Source organism: Micromesistius poutassou (genome assembly GCF_964030765.1).
Source record: "Micromesistius poutassou genome assembly, chromosome: 10".
NCBI lineage: Eukaryota > Metazoa > Chordata > Actinopteri > Gadiformes > Gadidae > Micromesistius > Micromesistius poutassou.
In genome coordinates, this window is record NC_140280.1 from 17,878,681 (window position 1) to 17,891,666 (window position 12,986).

At 42.4% G+C, this 12,986-nt stretch overlaps 1 protein-coding gene across 3 annotated transcripts in view; it reads left to right on the top strand.

The window, feature by feature from the left end:
* cadm1a (cell adhesion molecule 1a) overlaps window positions 1-12,986 on the top strand; it is a 252,300-nt gene that overhangs the window by 179,670 nt on the left and 59,644 nt on the right. For all 3 annotated transcript variants that reach the window (XM_084474647.1, XM_084474649.1, XM_084474648.1), the window contains one exon: window positions 9,106-9,252. In XM_084474647.1, coding sequence (XP_084330773.1) covers window positions 9,106-9,252 — 147 coding nt within the window. The remainder of the gene's footprint in view (window positions 1-9,105; window positions 9,253-12,986) is intronic.

Below are 12,986 nucleotides of genomic sequence, written 5' to 3' on the forward strand. Positions count from 1 at the left end.
AAATGTTATCCTCTTTGGTGTATTTTGCATTAGGATGCATTATGGATGGTAAATACAATTACAAAGTAGTAGTGAGACTTTTGGGATACATAATGGAACATCAGAGCCCGGTCCTTAACTTCCAGCACAGTCACATAAATGTATCTTGTGTTTTTCCTCACTGTGCACATTGCATGGATAAAGTAGCACATTTAGTTCCACACAAATAATATAGTCATTATTGGCTGCTGTGTCCACAAAGTGGTTAAATGAGATGAACCGAGTGAACTTTCACAAATCTGTGACAAACATACACTGAGAAAACATGTGATTTGTGAAACAAATTGGATCACTGCTGGATCTCCTGCCTTTTTCCGTTGGCACCCAGCTGGAGTCCAGACACAACATTTATCTTGGCTCCACCAGCTGACTTCTGCCGTACGCCACCAGCCACTTTGGGACACAAATCATGTGAATATTAGACATGGGCCTTTCCAATATACCTGGAACGTATAAGTAAGTAGTGTTAGTGAGTTGAACAAGTTAGAGATAAGACTGCGTTAATGTGTCTGGAAAATTAGCTTAGCTTTCTCTGTCTTTTGGGGTTATTAATAATCATCATTAGTTCTATAAAACGTCTGGTCATAATTCACCTTTTATATTTTTATTTTGCTATGTTGAAACCTCAGCTACAAGGTTTCCAGCACTCACCTGGTTAGCCAGCCCCTCGTCCGAATTACATGTTTAGAGACGACAGTGGGGACAGTATCGACCCTCAATCCCAAGGCAACGCTGGAAAACTTCAGATCAGACAACACATTTAATTAAAATGATATGTAATAGTGCACCGCCTTTTGAGAGAGGCTTCCCAGGAAGACCGGCTGTGATCAATACAAAGAATCAATTGTAAAATGTCATACACTTAGAGTAACCAATAGTTGGTGACCGTCTGTCACAAGTGGTAAAACTGTTTGTTAGCTCCAGGGCGTCGGGACCAGAATGTCACTCACAAGATCTTTGTTGATCAACTGCCTTTGGTGATGTAGTTCATTTTAGTATAATTAAGGCCTGAATCAAATTAATAATCCAAATAAATTCAAAGAATTTGTGAACAAAAAGATGAAAACAATACAAATACAAAGAATACTGGATTAAGATCATGACTCTAAACACAACAGATGATGTTATGCTCAGGGTGTTGGATTCTATGTTGATTTAGGATCTAGAGCAACCCTTGATGGTAGAAATGACATTGGCAAAGAGTTTACATCATCGCAGTCCATCAAACCACACATGGGGGATGCCCGGAAATCAATAGCCATTTTATGTAGTGTCGGGCAGGAACACCATAAATATCCTACATGTAAATATCAATATCCTACACCATGCGGGGCTCGGAATCAATACTTTGTCAAAACAAATTTCAATATATCTGTAAACATTGGTCCAAAACAAGCATTACAGAATCAAGTAAGCTTTATATTATTATTATTATTTATAACTGTATAATCCATGTGATGTCAAGGGCTTGTAAGGATTCTCAGACAGAGACAGTGAGTATCCTACGTTTCCTTGGTATTAAACGCCTATTTAATGATTTAAGATAGCTGTAAGTGTAATCTGAATGGTACAAGGTGTGTTCCTCAATATACTCTATATTGTGAAAAATGTCACAAAGATAATGTGTTTGTGTGTGTTGAGCAAACGACAGCCCTGACCAGCGGTTTAGCAAGTCATGGCGGAAGCGACTGACATGTAGTTGATCTAACAGCCTATTGTTTGCGTGCAGTGGTTGGATTAAATAAAACCGTTTACCATTCTAAGTCAATAAGAAAATTCTTCAATCAAGTACAAAGCACATACATTTTTTATCTTTGTTCGGTAAGGACCTAAGTGGCCACATTATGTGTCCATATTATTTAATTTGGGATGTCGTGTTTGACAGTTTTATTCAATTACATAGTTATTAAGGATTGAATATTAATGAGCTTTGTGCAATGTGCCAAATATGGGCCACTTCCGCTTCGTTGCAGGAAAATCTCAAGCAGTGGCAGCGCCAATAATGGGAAATCTATGACTCAATGGTTGAGTGTAAACCAATGGGTGACATCTCAAAGGCGTCATTCACATTCTTTACAGTCTATGGTCTGGATACACTGAGTCATATCAATGTTTTTTTCCACATTTCTTTCTAATAAGACATAAATGCTACTGGATGGCCTCTTTTGATTTCACTAATATATTTAATGTGCCTGACCTTTTCTCTGTAGCATCCAGTTATAAACCCACGGCTACTGACACTCACTGACGCACGTTCTGTTTTTTTTCCACATCTATTCATCCAACGGCTAGTTTGAAAGACTCTTTTTCAAAGGTTCCAGCATCTTCTATAGATGAAGACCGGCTATCTGCAAATGCATACATTCATGATCCATCACCTTCTTCCTCCTTAGATATTGATTCATACAAGAATGTTGTAGTGGTGAAGTATGTATTGGTCGCCATTTTTGTCGATATACAGGTAGTTTATATTTGTTGAAGAAAGCATATCAATTATAGTGATTACGGCTAAGTGCTAGAGCCGTACTTTGATACATTTCTTCCGCCATTTGTACATATAATCACAGTGAAGGGTGTCCTTTCTTCCATTATCACTCCATCTTTACACCGACGTGCAGGTCTATAACTTGGAAATCAGTCGTCCATAGCTTGAGGCGGAAATGCACCCACTCTCCCCTCCCCCCTACACACACTCACACAAACACACAATCAAATGTGCAATCATACCTCCATAAAATGGCCAAACACACAATCAAGCAAAAGGGCATTGGAAAACCAGAAGCTCTGTCTCTGTCTCTTTGTCCCTGTCTCTGTCTCTTTTTCTCTCTCTGTCTCTCTCTTCATTAACACACACACACCACACAAAGAGACTCGCCCATCCACCATGCACTAAGTGTCGTCATGTTAATGAGCAGGAAACACACGGTCAACATGAGCTGTAAATGTAATGTTGAATGCCATTTACTAACCACCGACAGGCATGGCAGGGGATAGGAGCTGTCCCCTGAAATGTCAGGGGGAAATTAGAATCTGGAGAGGAGAAGTGGCCGGGGAGTGGACCGCACACGCTGCACTGGGGCAGAAAACCAGTGCAGCACCGTCACGTTTCCCCATTGTCTTTATTGCTGTTTTTTGTTTCTTATTAACAGCGTACTTGTTCCATATTTGTGAATCAGGTTCAATATTTGGAAAAGGTTAGACTAACTAAATGCAACCCCGGCCACACAGGCCGGCATTTTACGTCTCTGTTGAGATTGCTTTTGTTGGATATTAGTTATGGTCAGGTTACCCACTTGTATGAATCAAATGTATCTTTAGGGTTGTCATGTTTTGGTCTGTTGGTCCATTGGAAGTTTCTGTTATAATAATCGTATGCTTAATATTTGCTCTGCTACAAACTAATTTACACCATGTCAAATGAGTTGGTGTGGAAGCATTTGGAAGCATTAACATTCTCAAAATGAACTAAATAACTTGTCACGTTAACTTTTGTGATCAACGCCCAATAGCCTTTGAGTGTGAATGTATCAGACTTGGCGCCTTGGCACGCATTGCAGCGTCATCCATTGGGACCCATTATATTAAACACAGAGCAAAACCTAGAATCAAATCTCTGAGGTGTTGTCTTCCTCCTATGTGACGCTGCCCCGGGGCTCGTCCGGTGTGACCCGCTATACAATGAAGCTCTGCTGTAACCTTGTCGGACTTGGACCATGAGGGGATCTGAAACCCATCGACTTCCTCCAAACAGCACTTAAGTGATATTAAGGCTTGCAGGTAGAGTGGAGTGCACTGTGGTAGATTAAAGGTGACATATTATACCACCAGGTGTGAGTGTGATTAGCCGTTACAGGCCGTTTTGAAAATCGGCCTCTTCTGACATCACAAGTGGGCGTGTCCACATAGATATGTGCTGAATAGATCAGTCTACCAGTCTATACCCTTTGGACTGTAGCAAACGTTGCTCATCTATCTGTCATACATCTAGGTGGATACCTTGTGATGTCAGAAGAGGCAGATAGGCAGATATAACGGCTTGTAATGGATAATCACACTCGCACCTGGTGGTATAATATGTCACCTTTAAATGAATCTAGAGATACCGTGATGATTTTTCGACCAAGATTTTCTTTGGGTGACGACAGCCCTAATGATTATTGTCATAGATAAAACATTGGTTATATCGTTCAAAAATATATATAGACACATGTAAAGAATTATTTTAAACAGATTGTTCATCAAATTAATAATGCTTTTCTAAAATATTATTATATATTCACTTTGTTCAAATAGGTCATAAGTTCATTATTTATTTTAAGTATGGATTGGAGTATGGAAGTCATTTTATTGTAATTATTTTCTACGATGACTGTGAGTTAAGAATTGCTCTCACCTGATCCAACATAGATTATCCATATACCTAGATATATACCTATCCTATATACATATTCAGACATTAATTTCATAGATAACTAAACAGTTACTGCTGCATTTTAGAACATTAGGATACAGGCTTCCAATGAATAGTAATGTGTTGCTGCTACTGTTCCCATGCTCATAGGTTGTTAGGCGAGCTAAATTGCATGTACCACCGTGTCCCCATTGGTTTGCCTTATGCATCCTGTAGTCCCTTCATATCAACCTCTGTTATTGTTGCTCAGATGTCCTATTTGCAGCTCCGTCTGTTATTGAGCTAAAGGTCTCCTGTTGCTTCTTGTTGTTTGGTGACCTGATCAATAAAGGAACCACCACCACACATCCATTCATATACGTATATTTAGTCGAAACGGCAATGGAGTCTGGTTTGGACTTGAAATTAAAAAAATGCAGATGCAAGCATGTTAAATGCTGAAGGAATTAGAGCCACTGCAAATTACATTCACCGATAGCATCATTAAAATCGTCATTGCTTTCCACGTCCAAGGGCTTACTGACACTGGTTGTGTAGAGAGACGGCAAATTTAGATCACATTAAGTCCTATCTCAAATGGCTAAAGGATTAAGAGATTGAAGATAAAATCCATAAAAAAACAGCGTTTGATTCATTCAATAATTCAATAACAATGACATCATTCTTGGAGCAGCTATTTCTTTGTTTTAAGATGATATGCAAACCCTCTCGTACCAATTTTAAACCACATTGTGTTCTTCTGTCTATTTTAGTTGGATTGCATAACATTTCAATATTTGATAGTGTTGTCTTCATACTTGGAATCTATCTATGCATGTTCCCTCACCCCCCTCTGTCGAATTGCAAACAAAATCGCTTTGCAGTCTTCCCCCTGATGTTAAGCTTAATGCCTGGGCTCGGTTAAATTAAATCACCCATTTATGTAGTCTGAGAGAACATGTTGGGCCACATTGTAATTAGTCATTTCACTCCAGCACTGAGCTGTTGCAGATGTGCCTGCAGCGTCACACGGCCTGCCTGTTTATTGGGAGCGTGCCGCTATAGTCCAAACACTGAGACAAGTCTGCAAGCCATAGTTACAACCCGTCTGTCGCCTCAAGTCCTACCCGTCAAGGTACAGCAATATACCACTGTTGTTTTAGCTGTGCGGCCCATTAAGTATTAGATTTAAGGGGACTTTACACAAACGCATGCACACAGACGCCGGCTTGTTTAGCACAACAACAACAATTAAGCGTGGAGCAGGTCCACAACAGGAGCCTCGACGCCTCCTGCCCGACACAGTCCTTTACACTTCATCGTCATGGCATTCACAACTTGGCAAACAAGCATCATCTGACATCCTAATGCCGCCCTGTCATCTTGACAAGGTCTCCCGCAAAATACATGTTGAAGGTGTTGGCACAAAAGAAGACACCCATATCGGAGTAGCGTCACGCAAACAACGACACCTACTCTTCCACCCGTCCACGGCGTATTTTCTGTTTTTATTTTTGATGGGGGGGTGGGTTTGTTGTCGTTTTAATTGCCTTGGCATACTAGCAAGGCAGGAGGGTTCATTTATTTTTGGGAGAGTTTGTCAGGGATCCGGAGGGAAGGTGATTGAGGGTGCGGCGAATGTAAAGACATCCATCCTTATCCGCCCGCATCAGAGGATGTAATTTCTCATCTGCCAAGCGCGCCCGGCTCGTCTGCTAAATGACAGGGATATTTAGAGGTGCTCGACTTCAGAGGCATGCAAATAAGCATTTGATGTTTTTCGCCCTTTTTCTCATTGGCCCTACCACCACGCTCACTCGCTCACTCTCACTCTCAATCTTTTTGTCGCTTGCTCTCCCTCTCTCTCTTCCTGTCTCTCCATCGTTCCCTCTCTGTCTCTCTCTGTGTGTCTTATGTTTATGTCTCTCCCTCTGTTTTCCCTCTCTCTCTCTCTTTCTGTGCCCCCACTCCCCCCCCATTCATCTCACCTGCCAGTCGCTCACTTTAGCCGACCGGCCGACAAGGAATAAATTCACAGTGTTATTTCCGCAGTCGCAAAAAAACAAAAAATTAGCACCCTTGTCTCCTTAGTCCATAACTCCTCCAGCACTTCCCCACCGAAGGCGTCACTCCATTTGAAAATGCAAATGAGCAGCCACAGCTTTAAAAGCCAGAGGAATCGATGAGAAAAGGTTGCGCCACCGCTAAGCCATTGTATTTGTGTTTATCTACCGGTGTTACCGATGGCACGAACGACAGCACCCTGCTGCAGGGAGGTGTAGGATGCCCTTTAGGCGTGAAATCATAGGCCAAGGTGGAGTTAAGCTAGTTGGGAGAAGAACCCCCACCACTCACGCATCAGTATGGTAGCATCTCTTGACGACCATACTGGTCTGCCTTTGCTAAGCCATGGACATGGCTTTGTGTAGTATTGGATTCTATTAAGTAATGGAAAATAATTTTATTGTAAGCACATTACCCTTATTGTGTGTATGTCTTCTTCAAGGAAAATCATATCGCTAGAAAAATTTACTTGATTAACCCTAACGCTGGTAAACATAAATCATTCATTAATATAATGAACATAGGCTATTCATCATGAACAAATGCTCAAGTGAACTGACAAAATAAAGTGGCACGTTTTTTCTTGTGCACCAGGTTGTGCATTTGAAGCTGACTCTTTCACGAACAATGTCAAATCAGAGATCTGTATCAGGTATGCTATCTGTCTTTTGCAGCTTTGCCTCTGACACAAAAACAGAAAGTATCAAACAATGTACGTTTCTTCTGTGAGAGGGAATACTGCGACACATATATTCCTCCATGTTCTGTTTGAGGCTTCAAAGGTCCTTGGAGGGAGTCCCAGGAATGGTTGTTCAGCTTGCGGTCCATCTAACACCATTGCATCACAACAGATCGCCGCCAGTTTTGTATTTTATGCAGTAAAAAAAGACACAACGGAGTGTGTATGGCGTGTCAGGCTTCGGTCACAACTCGAGACTGAAACCTCTGTTTTGGATTTATTGCTCAGTTCTCGATTTTTGTTTGACTGTTCACGTTATGTTGGGGGAGGGGGGAGGCTATGCAGAAGCTAGCTGAACTCTGATCTGAAGTGAGTCTTGAGTCTTTTGCGGAAGCTCGTGAGCGACTCTGCGGTCCTGACATTGGCAGGTGCCAAAACAATATAATAATATTATAATAGTTGTGACATTGATGATTGACCTTTGCTTGCTCTTAGCGATGGCGGTACGGGGCGTCCAGCTGAGGTAGTTCAGCGGAGTGCTCAATCTGGTGTGTGGGGTCTGACCAACGCGTGGAGGTAGGCAGGGGCAGTTCCATTGACCGCCTTGTAGGCCAGTACCATCATCTTGAATCTGATGCGAGCTACTACAGGGAGGTCCAATGGAGGTCATGGAAAAGTGGGGTCACATGGGATCATTTTGCTGGGTTGAACACGAGGCGTGCTGCAGCATTCTGAATACTCTAAATGTATGCAAAATGTGGCAAATATCAGATTTGGGTGTGAACAACAATCAAGGGGTCAAAGGCAGCACACAGGACGCTACATTTTTCATTTTACATTTTTCGAGTCCCATCAGATTCCATGTGATTTCGGATGTGAAGGAGGCTTTATACTATTAATAATGTTTTGTTGTTGAATAGGACCCCCCACACATAGTATTACCATAGGCCTCTAGTCTTTAATGAGCAGGTAGGGGACAGGCATACAGAATAACTACAAGTAAACTGCAGAGGTTCGTACCCAGAATCACTAGACTATCCTGCTCCCGAAACGCTTGGAGACCCACAATCCACATGTAGGTCATACGGTGAGCGCATTCAGTGTCCACGCCAAAGTCCTAATTAAAGACGTGCAGTCTAACGAAGACACAAGTGATGTTTTTGTGTGGCTCGGCCGTTTGGTCATTTCCTCTGAGCCGCTACGAGGGGAGCTCTGTTACAACCTGAACAATGTAGCACCTTGTGGCTTTGTGCGCGTCTCATTAAAGCCGGTCGCATATCAGACGAGCCGCGGAGCGTCGCTTTGCGCTGTAGAAAGGACAAACACGCGTCAGAAGATGTTATTTTAGGTCTTGTTCTGGGTAATAATGGGTGGCGAGGTTCTGAGCAGAGCTGGGTGTTATCATGTGCCACCGCTGTCTGTGAGCACTCACGTTGAAAACAATGGATAGAATTGTAGTATTGCGACGGAAGTGTACCCCAGACATGTTGCCCAGTGTTGAAGACATCACTTGACGCACTTCAATTCATGGCACATTTCAGAGATTTTGTTTGTCTGTATTTGTCCGTCCATCTATCTGTCTGTGTCTGTACCCATGTCAGCCGGTTTGGGTCCATCTGTCTATTTTCTAAATGTTAAAAGCAAATCATATTTGCAACATTTTATGTTTACCTTACTTTTCTTAGTTCTTTAGAAAACTCACAAGAATTGGTCAAAAAGACACACACACACACACACACATCCACACACACAAACACACACACACACACACACACACACACACACACACACAGTGTGGTGTGGAGTGTGGTGTATATGAAAGACACAAGGAGGGTCAAGAATGCATCATGCTAACATACAGCTTCTCCTCCCACTCCCTCTCTCTGTCCGTCTGTCTCTCTCCCCTTTTCCCCCCTTTTGTCTGCGGTGCCAGTGGTGAGTCAGAACCTGGTGACAGACAATGTGTTTGTGGTGGAGGGCGAGATGGCCACCATCAGCTGCCGCGTCAAGGACAGCGACGACTCGGTCATCCAGCTCCTCAACCCCAACCGACAGACCATCTACTTCAGGGACATGAGACGTGAGTCACCAGCACCAGCACCAGCACCACAATCACCATCACCATCACCTCTCCCCTCCATAAACCCAGGCCCTTCTGTACCCCCTGTGGCATGCGTGTCACACCGCACTGCAGCACGCTCCCACCTCGAGCAGTCCGCTTCAGTGGACCTTGAGGGTTGATTGGGGTGATCGTTAGCCCCTGCGCTATGAGACTCGTCGTTGGCACGGGGAACCGTGGTTTGTGACCGCAGTGCGCTACGTGCAGCAGTCGGTGCAACAGGATGTTAGTGTGTAGAATGTCTACACACTAACACACACCCCCCCCCCCCCCACACTCCCCTCCTCACCCTTCAGTTTTTTCAGGATGTCTCACGTAGCGTGCATCTATTACTCAACCATATGTCTATTCTATGTCTTCAATGTAATGGTGGATGTATACCTGTCCAGGCGATATCTCAACAGAACCTATGTTTACACATTTTTACTCATCTTTACACAACATGTAGGCTATGCAAACATGTCCGATGTATTGCTTTGTGTGCCGACTAACAAGACACTGTAAAAAGTTTTCTTTGGTCTTTTGTTTGTCATCTGTGCAACTGTCCTATGTTGTTTACAGTTAGTTTCCAAGGTTGTTTCATGTTCAATTATCCACCCCCCCCCCCCCCAAAAAAAAAAAGCACAGGGCAACATAAATAAACAAAATAAAAAAAATAATAATAATAAAAAAACAGCAATAAACAAAACCCGCTCTCCATAAGCAGGGCTGTACAATAGCAGTTTTGTTGGTGGCATAGTCGCTAACAACATGTTCAGTTGGTGACATCAACCTAATTTTGTTTGCACCAGTACCACTCGGCAATTACAACTTGACCTTTTCTGTCGAATCGGTTCCCTTTCTCCCTGCAAAAGATCACGAGGAGCACACATATTTTTATTTACCGCACATCTCAAACGCTTTATTTGATTGATGCTAAATGTTTTAGCAGCAGGTGTGTGTTTTCTCAAAACACAGTGAGGGAAGGGTGAAGCTTGAATCAGTATTGTTTATAATTGAGTCTGCTACTGCAGAAAATATATTGCTTAATAAGAAGAAACGTCAAATGAAATAGCTTGACATCAAAATGTCTTGGTGCAATGGGTGTGTTGCGACTAAACATTCGTCCCCAAAACATCCCTGTGCTTGAATGGCAGATGTCAGCTCCTAATTGGCTATAAACTTTTATAGAGCTGCAGTCATTGTTAATTCCCTCCACACATATAAAGAGAAGAATATAAAAAAAGGACAGCCACCAATAGGACCATATATATATATATATAAATACTATACATGCACATTTAATTAAAAGGTTGCACACTCCATCAGTTTCATCTCTATGCCGTGCATCTCTGTACCCTCTCTTATAAGGTCTGTGTATACACAGCGCTGAGCACAGACGATGAAGACTTCCAAGCTTTTAATCATTTGTCATAGGGACCCGGGGTGGGTGTGGGGATGTGGTGGGGCCCATTGGTCGACGTGGCCTCATTCTCTGCTGCGGCCCCACTGTGTCACCACGTCAGGTCACCCCACCGGCCAAACATAGCCCACCGGCCCACTCTCACCTTCCTTCAGTGTCGGATGAGTGAATCCTCTCTGGGCCGATTCCACTCTCGTCCCTTCTCACCTCTGCAGCCTGTCGGGGGGTGGACACTTTACGACGGGAGAGTGAAGATCCTGCCTAAGCGCTTTGTGTCCACCATCTGGATATGCTAATTAGGACAATGGATAGTTACAACCAACCGCTTTCTCAGGAGAAGGCTGGACCGAGACGCCTGGCAGAACTTTCCATTTTTTTCCAAACCTGAATACTGTCAGCCTCAGCCTAGGCCTGGTCTTTCCTCCCCCTCAACCTGTGTCTCCCATCACAAGCGTTGCATAAAGTCCTGCTTTCACTTAAGATGGCGCGGTCAGTCATCTGTCCCTCCCCACCTCCATCTCTTCCTCCTTCTCCTCCTCCTCCTCCTCCTTACTCTTCCGGCGCTAACAAGCACTTAACCCTCCCCACTCCTTCTGTACAAGGAAGCAGGTGTTAGATTTCACCATCTTTTGGCACGGACACGCCAGCTGGCATGTCATTTCTTCCCGTGTCCAGACGTTGCATATGTTAAAGTTTGAGATGGTGTATCCTGTCTGGCAATTAAAAGAAAGAGAAAAGAAATGAACATGGATCCGTTGGGTTATTCACTGTCAAATAGGAGGCTGGACCCTGGCTTATCAGATGAACATTAGGGCTGTGTAATCGTGAGAATATACTATATATTAAATTCCTATGACCTGTTATTTACGCTTTCATCATTTAATGTGCAGGTAGGGGTTATAGTATCTCACACAAGGATGCCTACAGGAAGACTGTGGTCACAGGGTATTGAACTCAGTACCGTGACCACTACAGTATCATCCCCTGCATACATAAACATTCATTGTGATGTGTGAGGCTATTGAAGAGTGAATTGAAAAGAAATGCTGATAACACGGCTCAGGCCGTGATGCATTTAGCTGTGGTTGTACCCTTTTAAACAGAAGTTGAGAACACGTCAAAATGACATTTTAGCAGCGAGTAGTGTTATTTCAACACTTTGATAATCATTATCAACTACAGAAAATGGTAGGCTGGTAGATGATAGACTTTACTCTGAAACATAAGCAGAATTCATTTCAATAAGTCCATTGTAAGTCCTTATTCCTGCAAATCGAGATCTCTTTGGCGTTGAATAATTTCTTATCCCTCCTACTTTTAGAAATAATAATTTATGCTCTCCTGTCATATCATAACTACTTTATATATAACAACTTTATGTATAACTGTAGTCTTGCATTAGCCCCAAATTTACATGATTTTTAGACCGTCGTGAGACAGGTTAGTTTTACCCTACTGATGATGTGTTGTTGCAATAGTAATCCTGCTTTTACATGAAAATAATGAGATTTATGTGTGCTATGTAGAGACTTGCTTTCTTTTTAGATATTTTTTCTTGCCACAAAGAAATGTAATTTTCTATTTTAACTTTGTTTCACTATTTATGGCACACCTCACCCTCCTCTGATACACAGAGGTTATTTTGCCATTCGCACCATGTCATATTCTTTCTAACGCCAACCAATCAGCGGGCTCTCTCCCTGAAATGGTACAGAGCCTCACTTTTACATGATGATAACATAATAAATAGATTGTTGTGGCCCCATTATTTCTTTCATTGATCCCGAAGTTCATGGAGTTTGATCAATATGAATTAAAATGGTAGTCAACCAACACAATCTTATGTGTGTTTGTGTGCCTGTTGGACCACAGTCGAATGACATTTTACTGGCAATGAAATGGATGATCTTTGCTTTGTTTAATTCCGGCAGTAAGTCCAAGTTGATTAAATCCCTAATTCCTAGGTCATCCATCCGTGTTTGGTAAAGGTTTCCGTGCTGCAATTGCTACAGAAAACAACAGTTTGAGTTCACTGTAAAGGCTGAACGTTAAGGTACCTGAACAAGTCTCAGTGCCTCTAACAACTGCTTCCCAAACACTTTTCTCTGTGATCTGTAAGAAGTGGTTTTCAAAGCAATTATGTTTGGACCCCAAAGCCAAAATCGTCCTTGTGTTCTATTGAGCCATTATATTTCCTTCTGTCCTTTGGTAATATACCGGTATTATAGATAACGTTAATCGGATGCTCTGATAAAATACAATTTACTTCTTTATTTTTTGGCAAGAAAACCAA